The sequence below is a fragment of the Passer montanus genome, unplaced genomic scaffold (assembly GCF_014805655.1).
Source record: "Passer montanus isolate IOZ18808 unplaced genomic scaffold, ASM1480565v1 scaffold97, whole genome shotgun sequence".
In the NCBI taxonomy this organism is placed as follows: Eukaryota; Metazoa; Chordata; class Aves; order Passeriformes; family Passeridae; genus Passer; species Passer montanus.
The window spans coordinates 910678-931247 of record NW_024375145.1 but is presented as its reverse complement, the minus strand read 5'-3'; the positions used below and the strand labels follow the sequence as shown (position 1 = coordinate 931247).

Sequence of the window (20570 nt, the reverse complement as noted above, 5' to 3'; positions counted from 1 at the left end):
ATACATAAAGTGCACACATATCATATCCATGATTATCTTTACACAGCCTTTATTATTTATCCATGTTCAGATAGAGGGAGATGAAACTTTAAAACTTATCAAACATACTGTAACATTCCCATACTGTCTTTCCCATATGATCTACATGTTGATGGTACAAAAAATGGGCATTTAGTGCACTATACATGGCTTGTAGGGGGTTCAAAGCCAAAAAGAGAAACATTTTGAAGATGAACCTGCCTCCAGAAATGCTTACAGAAATTCAAGGTAGGTTGTTAAGTGAGCATTTTGTCTTTTGCTCATTTTGTCTTCCCCCAGCTTTTGGTGTGGTGTCAGGGAGAGAGGTGTGTGCTGAGGGCACGCCTGAAATGAGCATACCTGGATCTTCACCTGACACAAATTGTGATAATTCAGCTCAGAGCAGTGCAAGTCACTCATAATTTAAACCAGTGCAGATAAAAAAGTCACTTAGATTAGAAATTACAACTATTATTGCAGATAATGCTATCAAATAGTGATAATTTATGCTATTAAATAGCGATAATTTAAGTAATATTACTCAAAAATCTTTCATTACCTGTGCCAAGTATGTAGATTATGTGTAGGAATTGAACCTATTGGTGTCATCCAGATATAACAATAATTAAACATCATCATTTAAAAAAAGCATTAGCAAATCTAGCAGAAAGATTTTTTAACCTGACATGATCTAAATTTTCTTTAATAAGTAGGTTTCTGTCTCCTCTCACCCTGGCAGTGGACTGTACATTCAGAAATGTATAAATTGTGACTAGTTCATCATTTTGTGTACAAACCCAGTGGCCATTTGCATACTGGATGTTGTCTACCTGGAGCTAATTGCACTGCTGATGGCTGATGGTGACTGGCAGTGCTGCAGACTGCCAGGCTCCTTTAGGCTACTTTCAAATGTTCTCATCTTCCTGTAAGAAAACAGCCTCTGAAATGCCATTTGACACGGCAGCTGGCCTTGAGTTACCTACAGCAGGCTGTGCAATTTATAAATCACATGTGGAATGTGATTAAAAAAAAAAGGAAAAAAAAAGAAAAAGGTCAGATTTGGTTTGGATGTCCTCAGCTCTGGAGGTACAGTGAGCTACTGACCTCTAGTTGAGAAAAACAAGATAGCTATTAGCTCTGGTCCTGTTTCTAAAATATATTTTCTTCCTAGGTGACAGCCTGCAATGTAATTTAGTTTTATTCTTGATGGCAACAGGAAAACTTTACATATTTTTTCCAGGCAACTCATTCAAACTATTTAAAATGAATGAGAAGGGCTCCATTTTTTTTTTCCTATTTTTTCCCAGTAACTTTTTGTCTGCACTCACAGGAATTGAGCACAGATGTGAAATGAAACGACTGGCCATTAAAATAGCAGAAGCCAAGCAGGAGCTGCAGGAGACACTGTTCTTGGAACAGCTTTTCCATGTGAAATAGTGCAAAAAAGTGCACACACTATTTTCTTCTCCTCTAAACCACAGTTTTGTTAGGAATGACCCAATTTACAGTGTGCAAGAGATGATATCCTACGATTTTATAAAAATATATAAATAAAAAAATAAATATAAATTAATATAAAATAAAATAAATACAAATGTATGGTACACAACACAGTGCAAGAGACCAGTAATTTTCTCCTTTGTAAATGAACTTTAAGAAATGATGAGGAGGGATAAGTGAACAGCCCCAGGAACTGAGTGAGATCTGCTGATCTGTTAGGACTCATCCTGTAAACAGATCAGCAGTGAGATGCTAAACACCAGATGGGAATAAGTTCTCAGTTCTTGCCTAAAGTATAAAGCCACAATTTCATTATAAAGTCACAATATTCACCCACAAATCATTATAACCAGTCTAGCAATATATCCATAATTTTTTGTCTGTGACTGTAAAAGTTGGGTTTTTTTCCTTTCATCCTGTCTTCCTTTCCCTGGAGCCATCTTTCCCCTAAACTTTTTGATGGTTAAACAAGGCAGGGTGAGGACAGGGTGACTAAATCACCTGCAGGAGAAATAAGAAATCTATGTGTTCTGTCCTTCATAGAATAAATCAGGATGTTCAGTTAATAAATAGAAATAATGAGGGTAAAATATGAGTATTTATTCTTGCTGCTGTTGATAGTTGTTGACATCTGTCTTTTACCCTTCTTTCTGTATCTCCTGAAAACAGATGTAACATTTCACAGAGTTTTTACTTTGCTATGAAAACTTGGATTTTTTTTTAGTTGTTTGTTTTGTTGTTTGGTTGGTTTTTTTTTTTTTGTTGTTGTTGTTGTTTTGTTTTGTTTTGTTTTGTTTTTTCCCAGTTTCCTTGCATTTGGGAGCAAATCTCACCTTAAGATAAAGAAATTGTAGTGGATCCTGTTCAAAGAGAGGACCAGTGGTGCTGCTCCTCTCCTGCTCCTCATGCATGAGGTACAGCACTGGTTTTTCTCCTTGTGGTTTTATTTTTATTTATATTTCTGTCCCACTGCACACATACCAGGGTTTCTCTCCAATTCCCATGGGAGCACTGCATCCACCCAGCTGGAGTGGTAAGGAGGTGTCAAAAAGGGTTTACTTGCTGACACTCCATTCCTCTGGCTGAAGAAATTTATGCATTCTCAGTCAGGAAATGGATGATGGAAACAGAGAAGAAATAGGTTGAAGCACTCCAACCAAAATAGAAAGAAAAAAATGAAGATAAAATCAGTTTTTTTGTGTCCTCTGAGGACAGGGTAGCAAGGGGAAAAAGTTTCCACTTTAGAGGATATTTAAGCACTGGAGCTGCCTGTTTATAGAATTTTCATCACAATCTGTCTCTTGGAACATATTAAATAATAATCTTTAATTATTATTAGGGATGATGGTACAGCCTTGTCTGAGGTGAAGGACAAATTAATGACTTAAGCTCTGAAATTTACCTGTCTGCACCTACTCCAAGGTGACAGGAGGGGGCTTGGGGGCCCTTGAATCCCATTTTCTGCTGAGGTGTAGGAGGAGAGGACCACAGTGCCTTTGGAGGTCAAAAGGTGCATGCCTAAGAGCTGTCTGAGACCCTTTCCAGTCCCACATCCTATAAAGTTTTGCCAAGTTCAGTGACTTCTGGAAAGTCAGACTGTGTCACCAAACTTTTAACTTTTCTAGATGTCTTTGATATAGATAAATAACATCCCAAAACCAGATATTTCAGCTTGATGTTTGTGTATCAAAGGCTGAGGTCTAGACTCAAATCAAGTGAACTTATTTATTTTGTACAAATGTAGATTCAGAAATTCTAATTTCCAGTGAAGTGCATTTGATCTTGGTGTGCTTTTAAATGATCTTGACTTGTTAAAGGATCATAATAATATGCAACAATTTTATTCTCAGGGATGTTAATTAATACAGGGTGTGATATGTTTAAATGAGACAACAATTAAGAGTTTCCCAATGTTCCTAATGGAATATGTGTGTAGCAATTAACAGTCCATCTGCTGAAGAAGGCAAAAACAATTTAATTGCCTTGGCCAATGGTACCAACAAATGTAGACTGGAACAGTACTTTAAGTCAGAGTGCATTTTCTTTTAGATTTGCTGTGACTGTGTTATCACCAGGGACTCCAACCCATGTTCTCTGCGATAATATGAATGCAGGCACAAGTTTGGCTTAGAGAAAACATTTCTTCCACTTTTCCCTCTTTTTTTAAATGTCAGGGATTTAAAATAGGATGTGTACAAAGTAGTGAAGCCACTACCTGTCCATTCAATGGAATATATTTGTGGTATGCCTGCCTAAGGTGAGCTGTTTGCTTCCAATTTTTATCTGACAACCAGTTATACCAAACACATCCACAATCCAAAAAAAAAAATCATTGGTGTCAGAACCTTCTGAACTAGGTGGCTAACAAACTGATTTTTTTTTGTTTTCCCCATCTAAAATCCTTTAGGAAAAAAACAGTCTCAGTTTGGGTAAATGACACAGTGAGGTGACATTTGGGTTTCAGAAATTCATGGTGTCACATCTGGATGGCAGGGCCTGACAATGCAGACACAGGAATACAGCCAGGCAAATACTCAATACTGTAATTTAGGATATATATTATACATAAATACTCAACACATTCCCCTAATGAATGACATTTAATCAATGAGTTAAAATCAGTCCAATGTGGCAGATGCTCTTCTCTAACCATTAGGTCTCCCTGTACTCACACAGCACATTTTGATGCACGTCAAAAGTTTTCTCACTGTTTGAAAGAAAATTAATTTAATTGACTTATGTGAGGAATATGTCAGTTTATTTCCCGAAGAATTTTTATTTATACTAAGAAATATAAGTGGAAGCCTGAACATTTATCACCCTGAATACCCAGATTTGAGATGCTATCAGACACATCAGCCATCTGGTATTTCAATAAATCCATCTTTTGTTTCAATCAGACATAACCCTACTAAGACATTTAATAAATAATTCACATTTTGTCATCTTGGTTAACATTTCCCTGAGCGATGCATATGCTGTAATATTTTTCTTAACAGATGATTATGAAATTCAGGTATTTGCAGTATAAAAGTGTTGTACAGTTTAAAGGAAAGGTATAATGAATAACAAGAGAAAACTTAAATGCTTCCAGGTAAATCAATCAGCAAACCTATACTTTCCCTATGCCTCTCATTAAACATTTGCAGAGGAAGTTGTGAAACTTTTTTATGTTTCTTCATTATTTTATAGCATAATAAAAATAATATTTTCAGTGGGTATTTCAAACCCTAGCCATTAATTTCCAGGAAAAAAACCCCAAAAAACAAAAAAAGCCTGTCCAAAATGTCTGGGTAACAGGGATGTGCTTCATTTTCAGTGGGTATTTCAAACCCTAGCCATTAATTTCCAGGAAAAAAAACCAAAACCAACAACAAAAAAACCCTGTCCAAAATGGCTGGGTAACAGGGATGTGCTTCACAGGAAATAATTGAAAATATCCCATACTCACCAAAAACTGCACTGAAACACATTTTTTTTTGAGTATACAAATACACTGCTGTTTACACACCTTCTGCTCTAGGTTTAAATGAAGAAATAGCTGTGATTAATGGAGAACTGTAAAATTTTATGTATTTAACAGCATTAAATCAGGTGCATGGCACCACTGCAGTGTGAATGTTGTTGTGTTTTGTGACTTTTATTCACCCTGACTCCACCCTGTGCCATCCCCTGCATATGGAACCCAATGAAATAATCTGCAGACCCTCATCAGTGGTGAAATCACAACCAAAATACTGATTTTTCTCTTTGCCTTACCTTGTCCTTCTTCTGCTTTTCATCCTGGTATATTTTCCAGTGCTCCCCATCGTTGCTGTAAGCAAGCTTGTAGGACCCCACAAACTGGACATGGCCAAAATCTTTAGCTCCTTGGGTGATTATCCCAGTGATCTTCGTAGGGATGAGCAGATCAATCTGAGCAGAACAGTCAGAACAGTTCAAAATTTTTAAAAAAACCACAAATGAACAAGCAACCAACCAAAAAAAACCCCAAACAACCCCCCCCCAAAAAAACCCCAAAAAACCAAAATACAAAAAAAAAACAACCCCATCAAGCAAACAAAAGAACCCCAAAAAGCCAAAACAAATTTTAAAAGCCCACAAAAAACCAAAATAAATAAATAAAAAATAGATAAGACAGAGGAATACAAAATTAGAACACCTTCTGTTTCCAGTCTGGTTTTGTAACACAGTTTTGGTCCTCCCACTGTGTGCTGACACTGTGGATAATAATTTACTTCTCAAAACTCTAAGTCAATCAATTTACCTTTGAAATTTAAATGGAAAATTTACCTTTATTTTCCTTTTTTTTTTAAATTTATTTTTGATTAACCTAATGGCACAACGTTGAATAATCTCACACCTTTCTCTATTGTGCTGTGGGGGCATACATGGCCCCCCAAAAAATCCAGTTATTCTACACTGGGAATGATCTGCAGCTAAAAAGTGTTCCCATGTACTGCTAATAATCAGAATACATGGCTGATTCCCCAAGTGCCTTTCCATTTCCTTCTCAGTTCATGAGCCCATGCTTTAGTAAGGCTCTTAAAACATTTGCTATCATGCTTCTTTTCCTCCTGAAATTCCTTCTCACTTTACACCTTTCTTTCTTTTTCTACCTGAAAAGCTCAAGGTTTCTAGTTTCTTGAAATTTTTTTTGATTTTTTTTTTTATAATCTTAGCACAATGCTTTTTAAAAATGCAAGGCAGGAGTCTTAAAGCCTAATAAAATCTGAGCTTTCAAGTGGTTTCCATGTGAGCACATGTCTGTGCTCAGTTCTTTGTGAACCAGAACCCAACTCTGAATGTAACAGATTTGGGCCAGATGTCTTGGATTAAAATGATCAAGAAAGAGAATGCAATAGCAAAACTAAATTGACCTAATAATGTAATTTCAGAAGCAGAATGAAGAAGCTGAACTCCCTATCAAAATTGATATTTTTTTTAAATTTGAGAGTATAACTGAGGTTTCATTCTGTGTCCTCCAGCAATGTGGCGAGCCAGTAAAAGAGAAATAAAAGAAAAGGTGGATTTATTTCAAACAATAAATGGCTGTGAAGCAGTCGGCATCTTTAAAATTGTCCCTTAAATCAGGCAAGGTAGACTCAGAGTGAAAATATTACAGTAAAATGAGAGGAGTGCTGAACTCCACAAGCAGATGATTGACATGTTTTTTCAGAAAAATAGAAATTAGAAAGTGAAGAAATAAAGAATCTCTGGCTGATCAAATGCTGGAGATCCAGTGCTGGATTTTTAGGAAGCTCAGGAGCCCTGAGTAAACTCATGTTGGATGGGATGTGGGGCTGGGGAGAAGAACAGATGTGCTGTGGAGCACAAGAAATCAATAATGAGAAGAGAAATGGAAACAAATGAGCCTGAGAAGTCAGGTGATCCTGGACGGTGCCTCTGAAAGATGGATTTTGGGGTTTGGATTTGTATCCCAGGTTGGACAGGACTTGGAGCAGCCTGGGACAGTGGAAGGTGTCCCTGCCATGGCAGGGGTGGCACTGGATGGGATTTAAGGTCCCTCCCAACCCTTCAGACCATCCTGGGATTCTGTGACAACACAAAGAAGTAAACAACCAAAAAGTGTAAGAGTAAATTTGTAAAGATAAAAGAGGAAAATTTCACTGTTTCCAGCAATCAAGCAAAGGAAGCTTGCAGATCCCAACATTGGAGCACATAGTAGCAAATAACAAGTAGTAAATAATTTTAAAGAGAGGAATGACTTCAAATGTTCAATACTGAGGTACCAAAGCACTAAGGGGAAATGTCAGGGACTGCAGATGGCTCAAGAATTTTTGTTTTACCAGAATGAGGTAATTTATTGACATCACTTACTGCCAGTATCAATGTTGGGGCACCCCAGGATGTGAAGGAAGTGTCCCTGGGAGGCAAAACTGTGTTATTTTTGTTCAATAGGGAGGGAGAGGGACTCAACCAGAGCAGGAGCCTGCTTTGGAAGCCTTCATGGATGGCTTGGAGGGACTTTTCTGTAAGGAGTGCAGGGGAGCTGGGTTCCACAGCCTGAGTGGGCCCCTGGGAAATGAGCCCTGCTAATTAATATAAGTCTTTCATGAATTAATAAACACCAGGTCTCCAGACCTTGCTTCCAAATATTTTGGAGTCTAAATGAATAGTCTGTTTTTCTAAACAGACTGATCTGGTAAGGAATCACTAATTGGTCCACACTTTCAGGCAGTTTTTGAACCAAACATTTCAGAGTCAACTTTAGATTATCTTTATAAATAATTTTGACATTAGCATTTTACAAGTGTAACCTCTTTTCAGCAGAGAATGCCTCTTATACTAAAAGTCAATGTCTCTCCTGTTAGCTTGAAAAAATGCCTCCACAAAACCAGTTGTTTATTTTTAAAATGTTGAAAGTGAGCTGAGAGGATTTCACAAATATTTAACATGGCCATGACACTCAGAGTACTCCTCATTGAAATTCAGAGCAGGGAGAAAAAAAATTTCTCATTAAGATTCAGGGGATTCCAAAGGTAGAATCACAATAAATCTTTATTATCACATACATCCAGTGTTAATAAAAATGTCCTGGTAATGATTGTTTTGTGCTTATAGGACATATCCAGTGGCCTTGCACTCTTGGTCAGAAAATTATGTGGGAAGCTGGAAGGTAATTTGGCTTTGCTCAGGTTTGTTTTTTTATTTTCAACAAGACTTACACAGGACTGTGTAGAATATATGTGGGGGGACTTTTTTTTGGGGGAAAAAAAAAGTGAAAAAAGAAATAATGAATATATAGACTCTCTTCTTAGGTCTTGACAATGCAGACAACACATATTGCTGGAGATGAAGGAAAAGAATACAGGATATAGCACCCAGCATTTCCATCTCATATTTTAGCATCTTATTTGCCTGTTTATTCATAAGCAGATGAGAAGTCTTCAGGCAATAAAGATCATTATTTAAATTAAAGAAATGCAGCTTTTACTTTGTAGCCTCATTACCTTCTATCTTGCTTTCCATTCTTTGTATTGAAACTACTTTAGAACAGAAAGATGAGGAGAATTTACACCACCTTCTAGGTAAAACATCTGCACTAAAATAGCTTAAATGAAAGTCATAACTTCCCATCAGGACACAGAACACTTTTATTCAGTTAGTGCAGCTTGCAAGTAACAGGCAATCAAACAAATTACCAGGGAGAGAAGTTGAATTAAGACACAACCAGTGTGTACCCTTCAAAGCTGAATGTGATTAACAGGATTAGAATGTGACTCTGGCTTTTTCAGTGCAGCAGAATTTAGAAGGAGGTAGAGGCAATTAGTCTGCAACTGAGAGGATCATTAGCTGGTTACAAGAAGAACCATGGTCTGCAGTTAATGTACATTTCTACAAGCAGCTGATCAAAAGGCAGTTTAGCATCTTGTGTCTGAAAGAAGCCTCTTGGGCTGTAACTATTCCCTTTTCCCACCTTGTTTCAGATGGTACAGACAATTCAGGGTGGTTTGGAGGAGAATTAATTTAAGGAGAACACAAAGATAAATACACCTGGGTGTGGAACATTTCTAAGGAAGGAAAATAAGGAAGCACTTGGTTTGATGTGCAGCATGAGCTCAGGGTGTTGGTGTGCAGTTCATGGGACCATCACCAGAGATTCCTTGCAGCCTCAGCCATTCTCTGGCTCTCCAACACTTGGCAAAACCCAACCACGCTGCCCAAAATCCCAGAGGCTGGGAGATAGGCACATTTATTCAGCATTCACACTGGCAGATGTCACATTCACCTTCTCTGGAAAAATCCCTTTGCCCAGGATTTTTCTCCTGGGAAGCTGAGAGAAAAAGGAAAACAATCATTATGTCATTTGCTTCTCCTGTGTTTTGCTGCTTTGGAATGTGTTTGGAGATTGTTTACCCACAGGTGATTGTTTCATTGGGTTCTGGTGTGAGTTGTTTTTGCTCTTTGGCCAAGTGGGGCCAGGCTGTGTCAGGATTCTGGAGAGAGCCACAAGTTTTCATTATTATCTTTTTAGCCTTCTGTAATTATCCTTTCTTTATTGTTTAGTATAGTATTATTTAATGTAATATAGCATCATAAAATAATAAATTAGCCTTCTGAGACCATGGAGTTAGATTAATCCTTCCTTCCTGCCACGAGGGTCCCCACAAATACAATAGACACCACAGGGGAGCAGGAGCAGACCTGCACTGCTGGCACCCCAGAGCAAGGTGTCTGCACAGCTGTGCTGCAGGGCTTCCACTTCCAGATACCCTGGACCACCTTTTCCAGCACATCTTTTGGCTTAATTTAATCTGAAGGGAACCCATGGTTCGTCAGGATGGCCCATCATGTGAACCAGTGCGTGAAAAGTGAAGGTGTCTTTAAAAATAACACACTCCTCATCAACCTGGCAGTGTGAAAGGTGGAGAGAGAGCCCCCAGCATGCAGGGAGTGCCAGGCTCTGTTTCACAGTGAAGAGGATGGTGAAATGGCTCACTGTGACTTTCAGCTGTTCATCATTTCAGGAGTATTTAAGATGTTAAATTTGGTTCTGTTCCCAGTATAGCCAATCCTATGTTCAGCTTTTCTTGTAATTTTAGACATGCCATTTTTTCCTAACAGGTTTTATTTTATTTACCTTTGTGATCCTGTAGAGTGTGGGGCTCTTTTTTGTTTGTTTGTTTTTTTAAAAACCACTCATCAGATAACAGTGATGAATGCTGGTCAATCTCAATCCACTTGGCAGATACAAAATCACTGGGATCAGAAATAAAGAAACCTGGATGCAAAGAATATGAAACTGGAGAGATGCACTGCCAAGGTGAGGACAGATCTTAAGAGGGTGAAAGAAGAAGGCCACAATTGTCTCCAGCTGCTAATTCACCCAAGTGCAGATCTGCCTATTAAATATCCTGATATCACAACGAGGGCTCAGATTATTTTTGGACGCTTAAGATAATGGCTGGAACTCATGGCTGGACACCAAACCCCACCAAGAGAGACCAACGTGCTTTCCAAGTAAATAAATTAAGAGTAAATAACCTGTCCTGAGCAGATTATTTACTCTTCATTTAAGACCTCATGATTGCCTTGATTTTTCCAGGTGAGCTGGCACAGTCAGAGCTGTTGCCTCTGCCCTAAGAAAAGGAGGGACAGGATTGCAGTGTCCACATCAGAAAGGCAGAAATGCAGCTCTTCTCATCTTATTGCATCAGATGAAGGTGCTTTGCTCTCTCCTCCAAGCCCAAAATCTGGATCTGAAGGAAAATTAGTGCTGGTACAGTATGCTTGCTGCAGATGTGCAACATCTGTATGTTTCTAAAAATATTTCACCAGCAGCTCTATTTTGTAAACTGAAACTCAGCATTTCAGGCTTTTTTTTCTCCTAAAGCATAAATATTAAACCCACAAAAAACCTCAAACCCCAAACCAACCCCAAACTGGATTGCCTTGATTTTTCCAGGTGAGCTGGCACAGTCAGAGCTGTTGCCTCTGCCCTAAGAAAAGGAGGGACAGGATTGCAGTGTCCACATCAGAAAGGCAGAAATGCAGCTCTTCTCATCTTATTGCATCAGATGAAGGTGCTTTGCTCTCTCCTCCAAGCCCAAAATCTGGATCTGAAGGAAAATTAGTGCTGGTACAGTATGCTTGCTGCAGATGTGCAACATCTGTATGTTTCTAAAAATATTTCACCAGCAGCTCTATTTTGTAAACTGAAACTCAGCATTTCAGGCTTTTTTTCTCCTAAAGCATAAATATTAAACCCACAAAAAACCTCAAACCCCAAACTATAATCCATCATGACCAATTGGATCTAAAAATTTGTTATGGGGAAAAAACCAACTAAGCAACTAGATGCTCTTTGTAGAGAAATCTAATTTTCATCACAGCATCTTCCATAGGAGAGAGTTTTTATTGTGCAGCCTCTTAAAAATATAATATTAGGGTACATATCTAATAATGCAACCTGAAAAAAATTAAAGTAAGTTATGACAGAAAGTGAATTGCTCTAGAAGAAGCCATAATAACTGAATAGAAAACCTCATTTTTTAGTAGTTTGTTCAATATTCCACTATACAGGATTTTCATGTGTCCTAGGCAAAACAAAATGAAATTAAATATAAATTAAAAAAAATTCATTTAATTGGTTACATATTAGTTATACCAGCTGTGATATACTTAAAATGAATTTTCTATCAAACCTAGATAGAGATGGCTTGCTTTCAAATAAAATAAAACAGGAGTGTCACTCTTTTTCTCCTTTAAAAATGTGGATTTTTGGGGTTTTTTTGGCTTCTTTTTCACTTAAGCTTAGACCTTCAACATGATTTTAACACTGTGTCACTATATTTTTAATGCCTGTAGTCCTCTAGGCTAAGATAATAAATACTGGTCTTATTTTCTTATTGCTCTTAATTGCTTTTCCCTCTGAATGACTTTATGGCTGCAGTAACTGCACTGAAGAAACAGGTTAGGAAGAATCCCATGTACCATCAGCTGTCTCCAGTACAATTTAAAAGTGATAAATTGGAGGGTGAAGCCTGTTCTTTGTAATCTCCATGGGCCATCAAAAATACCTCTCAGGCCATTATGTTGAAAATTTCAGAGTGAAACCCACAACCAGGCTGAAAACTTATTTTATTTCCACCAGCAACCTCTTAAGTAGCCATTACTTCTTAAAAAGTACAGATTGTGTGAATCCTTCCTTATTTACATACTTAATAATCCCTGTTATGTAGCTGTTACTGGAAAGGGAAGAAAAAACCCACCTAAATGGGTATAATATTTTTTCAGCATTTCAGTAAGAATTCAGATAAAACAGGTGTATATGATGAACTATTTGGACATTTTCAGAGGAGTATCTCTTTATTGCAGACCTGATTTTCAGAGCCACACTTTACTAAGCCATGAATAAAGTCGGTTCCTTGGTATTTAAAAAAAAATATAAAAAAAAAAAAAAAAAGAAGGAAATGTTGGGTCCTTTAAGGCAGATGATGTGCTGTGGTTGTATCAGCACCTTGGTAAATCCTGCCCACAGCACACAAGAGGCAATGCTGTTTCCTTCCTGATCCTGCAAACCAGAATGAATTTCCACAGATCTGGATCACTCTCACAACTTATCAGGGAGCACTCGCAAGGGAAATGTCAGCACCAGGTATTTTAAGGTCTGAAGTAAAAGCAAACGTAGAGTTTTGAGATGATAACATCAGTGATGATTAAATCCATAACCTTTTCTCCTACCACTGGGTATTTCACATCTGTGCACGGGATATTCTCGCTGTAATCGCGATTAGAGGATTTTTGAAGAGATGACACAGTTGGCTGAATTAGTTACCAGCAGTCAAGAAACCACTAATAAAACGTCTGTCTCTCTGCTGTGGGACACTCATCAGCCCTTGAGGATGCCAGGATATTTAAAAATAGCCCATTAAATTACCAGTGATTAAGCAGGCTTAGACATCTGGTGGAGCTCGGAGAAGCCTTTGAGCTGCTTTAGTGCACTCCAAGAGCTGATAAAATCTGGGGCACTGTCCTGTGTGAGGTCAATCACTTGGAATTCTTTTGGGAAAGCCAAGGGCAGAACAAAAATTAGCCGTTAAAATAAAGAAGAGAGAATAAAGATATGAATATGGTCATGAGGCACACACTGAGTGTGTGTTATGCTGCTTTTCTGTGAAGCTCCTCAGCTGAACACTGCTTCCAGCAGCCCCAGCACCTATTTATGGACAGAAATAGGCAAGGAAATGAGGAAAGAAATTTAATTTACATTCAGTTCTTTATACAAGAAGGCAAAAATTGCAAAGAAATTAATCACCCTGTATGATAATAAGAAGTAGCTTTATTTCTGGAAGATGTAATCTGAAGTAGTTCTTGCTGAATTTACTGTAGTGATTGTAAGAAGTTTTGATCAAATTTGTTGTCTATGACTGGGGTGAAAATATAGCACAGAAATGAACAATTACACAGTTAAAAAATTTAAATATTGACTATTTTAATTTCTGCTTGTCTTTTAAATAAAGAACAAATCATGTTGAGATTATAGGATTGTTCCACTCTCTTGATGTAGAGAAGAATAAGACAGGAGTTGTGTTGCCTCTTTTTATTTTGTTAAAATATATCTCAGGTTGATAAGGAAATGCACCAGTAAGAATTCCTGCATGCCAGTGTTCTGTTTCAGTGGAGATTCCTTATTTTCTGTTAAAGAGCATTACTGGGAATCTCAGGTGGTGAAGTGGGTAAAACAGCAGCAAAACACTGGACAAAATACAGAGAATAAAATTTGAAATACAAGCAGAGGAAGAAGGGTGTGTTTAACCATGAATTTCAGAATGGTAATGATAGAAATGTGAGTTCTAGGGAAGTTTACATGTTATAGCAGCACTTGCAAAGGCAGCCAGGAGAAATATGGGTGTCTTTCCTTGCGTTTCTCTTGGGTTTTTGGCACAATATGGGTTTTAAGTGGAAATATAAAGGCTGGTGATGCAATGCTTGGGAAGACAAAAACCCTTCCCTACAAGTGAAATATCACAACTTCTCCTTGGCTTTCAGCAGAGAGGATGAGACAACAGCCCTTATGACAGGACAGATAAATATCTTTTTACAAAGTGTTGGGATCATAATCTACACACTAGCATCTCATTTTGTTTATGAAATGAAAATTAATGGCGGTAATGTGGAAGTTCATTATTTACCTGGTTGCTTTTTTTCCCCCCTCAGGTAATTAATAATGTTGCAAATATTTTCTGGAGCACATAAAAATGTCTCAATAATGTATGAGTATCTGGGCTACAGATCGATGAGCAGAGTGAAGATAAGCTTGCACACCAGATACTGCAAAGTGACTAATAATTAATATAACTACTGAAGTGTTGAAACACTAACGAAAACCTGCCTGTAAGCAAAGCTAAGTCTGCCTAGAAGATAAGTGGGGTTAAGGCTGGAAGTTTCTCCTTGTGTTTAAAAGCTCTGACTGCATAATTCTTATTTTTCATAGGAAACTTGGCCAAGACAGCATCACTCAGCCATTGTTTCTAAGAATGACTTTGCCCATCTGTCAGTAGGGATTATTATGCATAACCTGTTCCATACAGCTATGCTGCTGTAGCTGTACACTAAAAATGACACAATTGTGGTATTAGATTTTGAAAACAACAGCAAGTTGGGTGGTTTTGTTTTTTGGTTTGGTTATTTTTTGTTTTGTTTTGTGGGGTTTTTTGTTTGTTTGGCCTGGTTGTGGTTTTATTTTTATAATTTTTTTTTGTAAAAGTGGCTTTTTTAGAATTTTTTAATAAAAATGTCTGGGGTTTGGGGTTTATAGTGTTTTGTTTTGTTTGGTTTGATTTTTTTGTGTGTGGGTTTTTTTGTGTGTGTTTTTTTGGTTTTGTTTGTTTGGTCTGGTTGTGGTTTTATTTTTCTAATTTTTTTTTGTAAAAGTGGCTTTTTAGAATTTTTTAATGAAAATGTCTGGGGTTTGGGGTTTTTTGTGTTTTGTTTGGTTTGGTTTGATTTTTTTGTGTGTTTTTTTTTTGTGTGGAGTTTTTTGTTTTTTGTTTGTTTGTTTGTTTTTGTTTTTTTGTTTTTTTTGGGATTTTTTGTGTGTGTGCTACCCTCTGAAATATTAGGCTAAGCTTTTTTTCTTGCATGCCAGTGTTCTGTTTCAGTGGAGATTCCTTATTTTCTGTTAAAGAGCATTACTGGGAATCTCAGGTGGTGAAGTGGGTAAAACAGCAGCAAAACACTGGACAAAATACAGAGAATAAAATTTGAAATACAAGCAGAGGAAGAAGGGTGTGTTTAACCATGAATTTCAGAATGGTAATGATAGAAATGTGAGTTCTAGGGAAGTTTACATGTCATAGCAGCACTTGCAAAGGCAGCCAGGAGAAATATGGGTGTCTTTCCTTGCGTTTCTCTTGGGTTTTTGGCACAATATGGGTTTTAAGTGGAAATATAAAGGCTGGTGATGCAATGCTTGGGAAGACAAAAACCCTTCCCTACAAGTGAAATATCACAACTTCTGCTTGGCTTTCAGCAGAGAGGATGAGACAACAGCCCTTATGACAGGACAGATAAATATCTTTTTACAAAGTGTTGGGATCATAATCTACACACAAGCATCTCATTTTGTTTATGAAATGAAAATTAATGGCAGTAATGTGGAAGTTCATTATTTACCTGGTTGCTTTTTTTCCCCCCTCGGGTAATTAATCATGTTGCAAATATTTTCTGGAGCACATAAAAATGTCTCAATAATGTATGAGTATCTGGGCTACAGATCGATGAGCAGAGTGAAGATAAGCTTGCACACCAGATACTGCAAAGTGACTAATAATTAATATAACTACTGAAGTGTTGAAACACTAACGAAAACCTGCCTGTAAGCAAAGCTAAGTCTGCCTAGAAGATAAGTGGGGTTAAGGCTGGATGTTTCTCCTTGTGTTTAAAAGCTCTGACTGCATAATTCTTATTTTTCATAGGAAACTTGGCCAAGACAGCATCACTCAGCCATTGTTTCTAAGAATGACTTTGCCCATCTGTCAGTAGGGATTATTATGCATAACCTGTTCCATACAGCTATGCTGCTGTAGCTGTACACTAAAAATGACACAATTGTGGTATTAGATTTTGAAAACAACAGCAAGTTGGGTGGTTTTGTTTTTTGGTGTGGTTATTTTTTGTTTTGTTTTGTGGGGTTTTTTGTTTGTTTGGTCTGGTTGTGGTTTTATTTTTATAATTTTTTTTTGTAAAAGTGGCTTTTTTAGAATTTTTTAATAAAAATGTCTGGGGTTTGGGGTTTTTTGTGTTTTGTTTTGTTTGGTTTGATTTTTTTGTGTGTGGGTTTTTTTGTGTGTGTTTTTTTGGTTTTGTTTGTTTGGTTTTGTTTTTTGTTTTTTGGGATTTTGTGTGTGTGTGCTACCCTCTGAAATATTAGGCTAAGCTTTTCTTCTCCCATTGACATACTGGTAACAACCAGCACAGAAATATAAAATGGGTACACTATATTGTAGAAAACATCTTTGGCTGTTTTAGCCAGAGAAGTATTTTTCCAGGTTTACAGTAGAAATCAGATTTCTCTTCCCTTTTAGACTGAATGTCTTGTCACTTCAAGGCAATAATCTCATAATACACCTTCCTGAATGCAATTAAAAGGTCTATTAATCTTCATTCTGCAGGACACAGGAAAGATTATCCGCTATTAGTCAAAAGGACACCCTGGAGCCCCTGTTGCAGAGATTGGTAAATAGACCTCTGGTCAAAACAAGCCTGGGCTCCTGGCAGGGCAGACCCAACCCTGGGACTCAGCTTTGAGCTGGCATGGATTCATTTCCTTGGATTTGCAAACGCCCCGCCAGGCGTTGCGGAGCGCGGGGCCGCGGATGAATTTAGGGATTAATGCTCTGCTGAAAGCCCTGGCCAGGAAGAAGGGTGTATTCAACCATGAATTTCAGAATGGTAATGGCAGAAATGTGAGGTCTGGGGAAGTTAATGTGTTATAGCAGCACTTGCAAAGGCAGCCAGGAGAAATATGGGCGTCCTTGCTTGCGTTTTTCTTGGGTTTTTGGCGCATTTTGGGTTTTAAACGGTGATGCAACACCTGGGAAGACAGAAACCTTTCCCTACAAATGAAATATCACAACCTCTTTTTGGCTTTCAGCACATAGGATGAGACAACAGCTTTTATGGCAGGACTGATAAACATCTTTGAAAAAAGTGTTGGGATCATAAACGGGCTCATGTAATGCACAAGTAGCTAATTTTGTTCATGAAATGAAAATTAATGGCGGTAATATGGAAGTTCATTATGTACCTGGTTGTTGTTTTTGTTTGTTTAGGCCTTGAGTTAGGTGGGAAAATATTTTCCTGTTCCCCAAAGTTAAAAAAAGAACTAAACAAATATCTACCTGCTGTCAGAAGTGAAAAAACTTCTCAAAAAATGCAACAAACCAGCCAAACAGAAACCATCTAAATCCACTAACTCCTCCCAAAACAAACAAACAAACAAACAAACACGCCCAGACATAAAAAAATCCCATAAATATTCTGAGATAAAAAGTAAAGTATTTTGCTTTTAAAGGAGCTAATCTACATCTTGTCCTGCTTGGTTCAGGTTCACTTTTGGTTCCAGGTATTGAAAAGTAGGGGCATGAGAATGCACTTCCAAATTCCAGAGAAAGGTAACAACTGAGTAACTTTCACCATTTTTAACATATATGTATTCCATTCTAAAGCCTACATAATGGAAGTGCCACAAAAACTGATTGACTGGGATGAATCATGATAATTTTCAACAAGAAACTTGGAATAAATCAACTTTCAAACACTTTAAAACCAAATTTTAAACTAGAACCCACAGACGCAGCAGCAGCCACTTCAAAATGCCTTTTTGATTTTTTTGTGTGTGGGTTTTTTTGTGTGTGTTTTTTTGGTTTTGTTTGTTTGGTTTTGTTTTTTGTTTTTTGGGATTTTGTGTGTGTGTGCTACCCTCTGAAATATTAGGCTAAGCTTTTCTTCTCCCATTGACATACTGGTAACAACCAGCACAGAAATATAAAATGGGTACACTATATTGTAGAAAACATCTTTGGCTGTTTTAGCCAGAGAAGTATTTTTCCAGGTTTACAGTAGAAATCAGATTTCTCTTCCCTTTTAGACTGAATGTCTTGTCACTTCAAGGCAATAATCTCATAATACACCTTCCTGAATGCAATTAAAAGGTCTATTAATCTTCATTCTGCAGGACACAGGAAAGATTATCCGCTATTAGTCAAAAGGACACCCTGGAGCCCCTGTTGCAGAGATTGGTAAATAGACCTCTGGTCAAAACAAGCCTGGGCTCCTGGCAGGGCAGACCCAACCCTGGGACTCAGCTTTGAGCTGGCATGGATTCATTTCCTTGGATTTGCAAACGCCCCGCCAGGCGTTGCGGAGCGCGGGGCCGCGGATGAATTTAGGGATTAATGCTCTGCTGAAAGCCCTGGCCAGGAAGAAGGGTGTATTCAACCATGAATTTCAGAATGGTAATGGCAGAAATGTGAGGTCTGGGGAAGTTAATGTGTTATAGCAGCACTTGCAAAGGCAGCCAGGAGAAATATGGGTGTCCTTACTTGCGTTTTTCTTGGGTTTTTGGCGCATTTTGGGTTTTAAACGGTGATGCAACACCTGGGAAGACAGAAACCTTTCCCTACAAATGAAATATCACAACCTCTTTTTGGCTTTCAGCACATAGGATGAGACAACAGCTTTTATGGCAGGACTGATAAACATCTTTGAAAAAAGTGTTGGGATCATAAACGGGCTCATGTAATGCACAAGTAGCTAATTTTGTTCATGAAATGAAAATTAATGGCGGTAATATGGAAGTACATTATGTACCTGGTTGTTGTTTTTGTTTGTTTAGGCCTTGAGTTAGGTGGGAAAATATTTTCCTGTTCCCCAAAGTTAAAAAAAGAAACAAACAAATATCTACCTGCTGTCAGAAGTGAAAAAACTTCTCAAAAAATGCAACAAACCAGCCAAACAGAAACCATCTAAATCCACTCCTCCCAAAACAAACAAACAAACAAACAAACACGCCCAGACATAAAAAAACCCCATAAATATTCTGAGATAAAAAGTAAAGTATTTTGCTTTTAAAGGAGCTAATCTACATCTTGTCCTGCTTGGTTCAGGTTCACTTTTGGTTCCAGGTATTGAAAAGCAGGGGCATGAGAATGCACTTCCAAATTCCAGAGAAAGGTAACAACTGAGTAACTTTCACCATTTTTAACATATATGTATTCCATCCTAAAGCCTACATAATGGAAGTTCCACAAAAACTGATTGACTGGGATGAATCATGATAATTTTCAACAAGAAACTTGGAATAAATCAACTTTCAAACACTTTAAAATTTTAAACTAGAACCCACAGACGCAGCAGCAGCCAATTCAAAATGCCTTATATTAAATTAAATATTGACTAAAGCTGGTCTGCAACCAGATTTTTAGTATACAGAAGTGTTAAAAATATCGATTTTTCTCTGCAATGTGAATGTCACTTTTCATATAATTTAAAAGGTTGATTCTTTTAATAGTGGAAGAAATGTCTGTAGAAGACATTTCAAAATTATATATGAAGTTCTTTCATTTTCAGAAGAACAGGTCTGAAAGTTGAAATATGAATGCCAAAAGTAAAAATATGACTGTCAAAATATTTTAAATTTAGTAGCAAATTTGAAAATGCTGGATTTTCAACTAGAATATTGTCCATGCCTTTTCATATACATAAGAAAAGTACCTCAATTGTAGCAATTTTTTTTTTAATATAAAAAATGACAGCTCTTCCATCCTTTGTACTGTTAAATAATTAATCAAAAGATCTCTGATGTTTTACTCCATAAGCAACAGGTTAAATCAATGCAGACAAACTATTTACTAGACTCATCTGTACTCTTCTAAGTTTGAAAAAGAAGTTTACACAGAAGACTGGAGGTGGGCGTGGAGTGTGGTGGTTGAAGTTTTGTCTATTTCGGAATTATTTCCTCTCCCTAAGCCTCAGTAGAGACATCTTCCTTATGGAAATGACAAAATTTCTGTGAATGACCCCTAACACTCCTATCAGCACTCAAAAGTAATTTTTAAAAAATATTTTGTCTTCAGTTTTTTACAATTAATTCACTCTGAGTGCACTCTAGCCCAGGTGGAAGCATGAAAAGGATGCAGACACATAAATATACCCATCTCAGCCTTCCATTCAACATAGAGCAGAGTCTCAAAATATTTCTTATAAAGCTAAGAAAGTTAGGGTCTGGCTGATTGAGGCCAAAAAAAATGTCAAAAGTGATGGTTCCCCCAAAAACAAGACTGGATTAAGCACTAACTGGGTTATAGGGAAAAAAAAAAAAAAGAACAAAAGAAGAAGAAAAGAGGAAGGAGGGAAGGAGGGAAGGAGGGAAGGAGGGAGGGAAGAAAGAAAGAAAGAAAGAAAGAAAGAAAGAAAGAAAGAGGAGTTGTATTTTTCCCAACTCAAACACAACCTTGCACAAAAACCTCCATAAGCCCTCCTGGAACACACAGAATGGACTTAATGACTGTTAAAGACCTAAT

General features: G+C 37.4%; 1 protein-coding gene across 1 annotated transcript in view; it reads right to left on the bottom strand.

Annotated features, from left to right (window-relative positions):
* EDIL3 (EGF like repeats and discoidin domains 3) overlaps positions 1-20570 on the bottom strand; it is a 242251-nt gene that overhangs the window by 9497 nt on the left and 212184 nt on the right. Inside the window, exon 10 of the mRNA XM_039696365.1 lies at positions 5278-5433. Within this exon, the coding sequence (XP_039552299.1) occupies positions 5278-5433 (156 nt within the window). The remainder of the gene's footprint in view (positions 1-5277; positions 5434-20570) is intronic.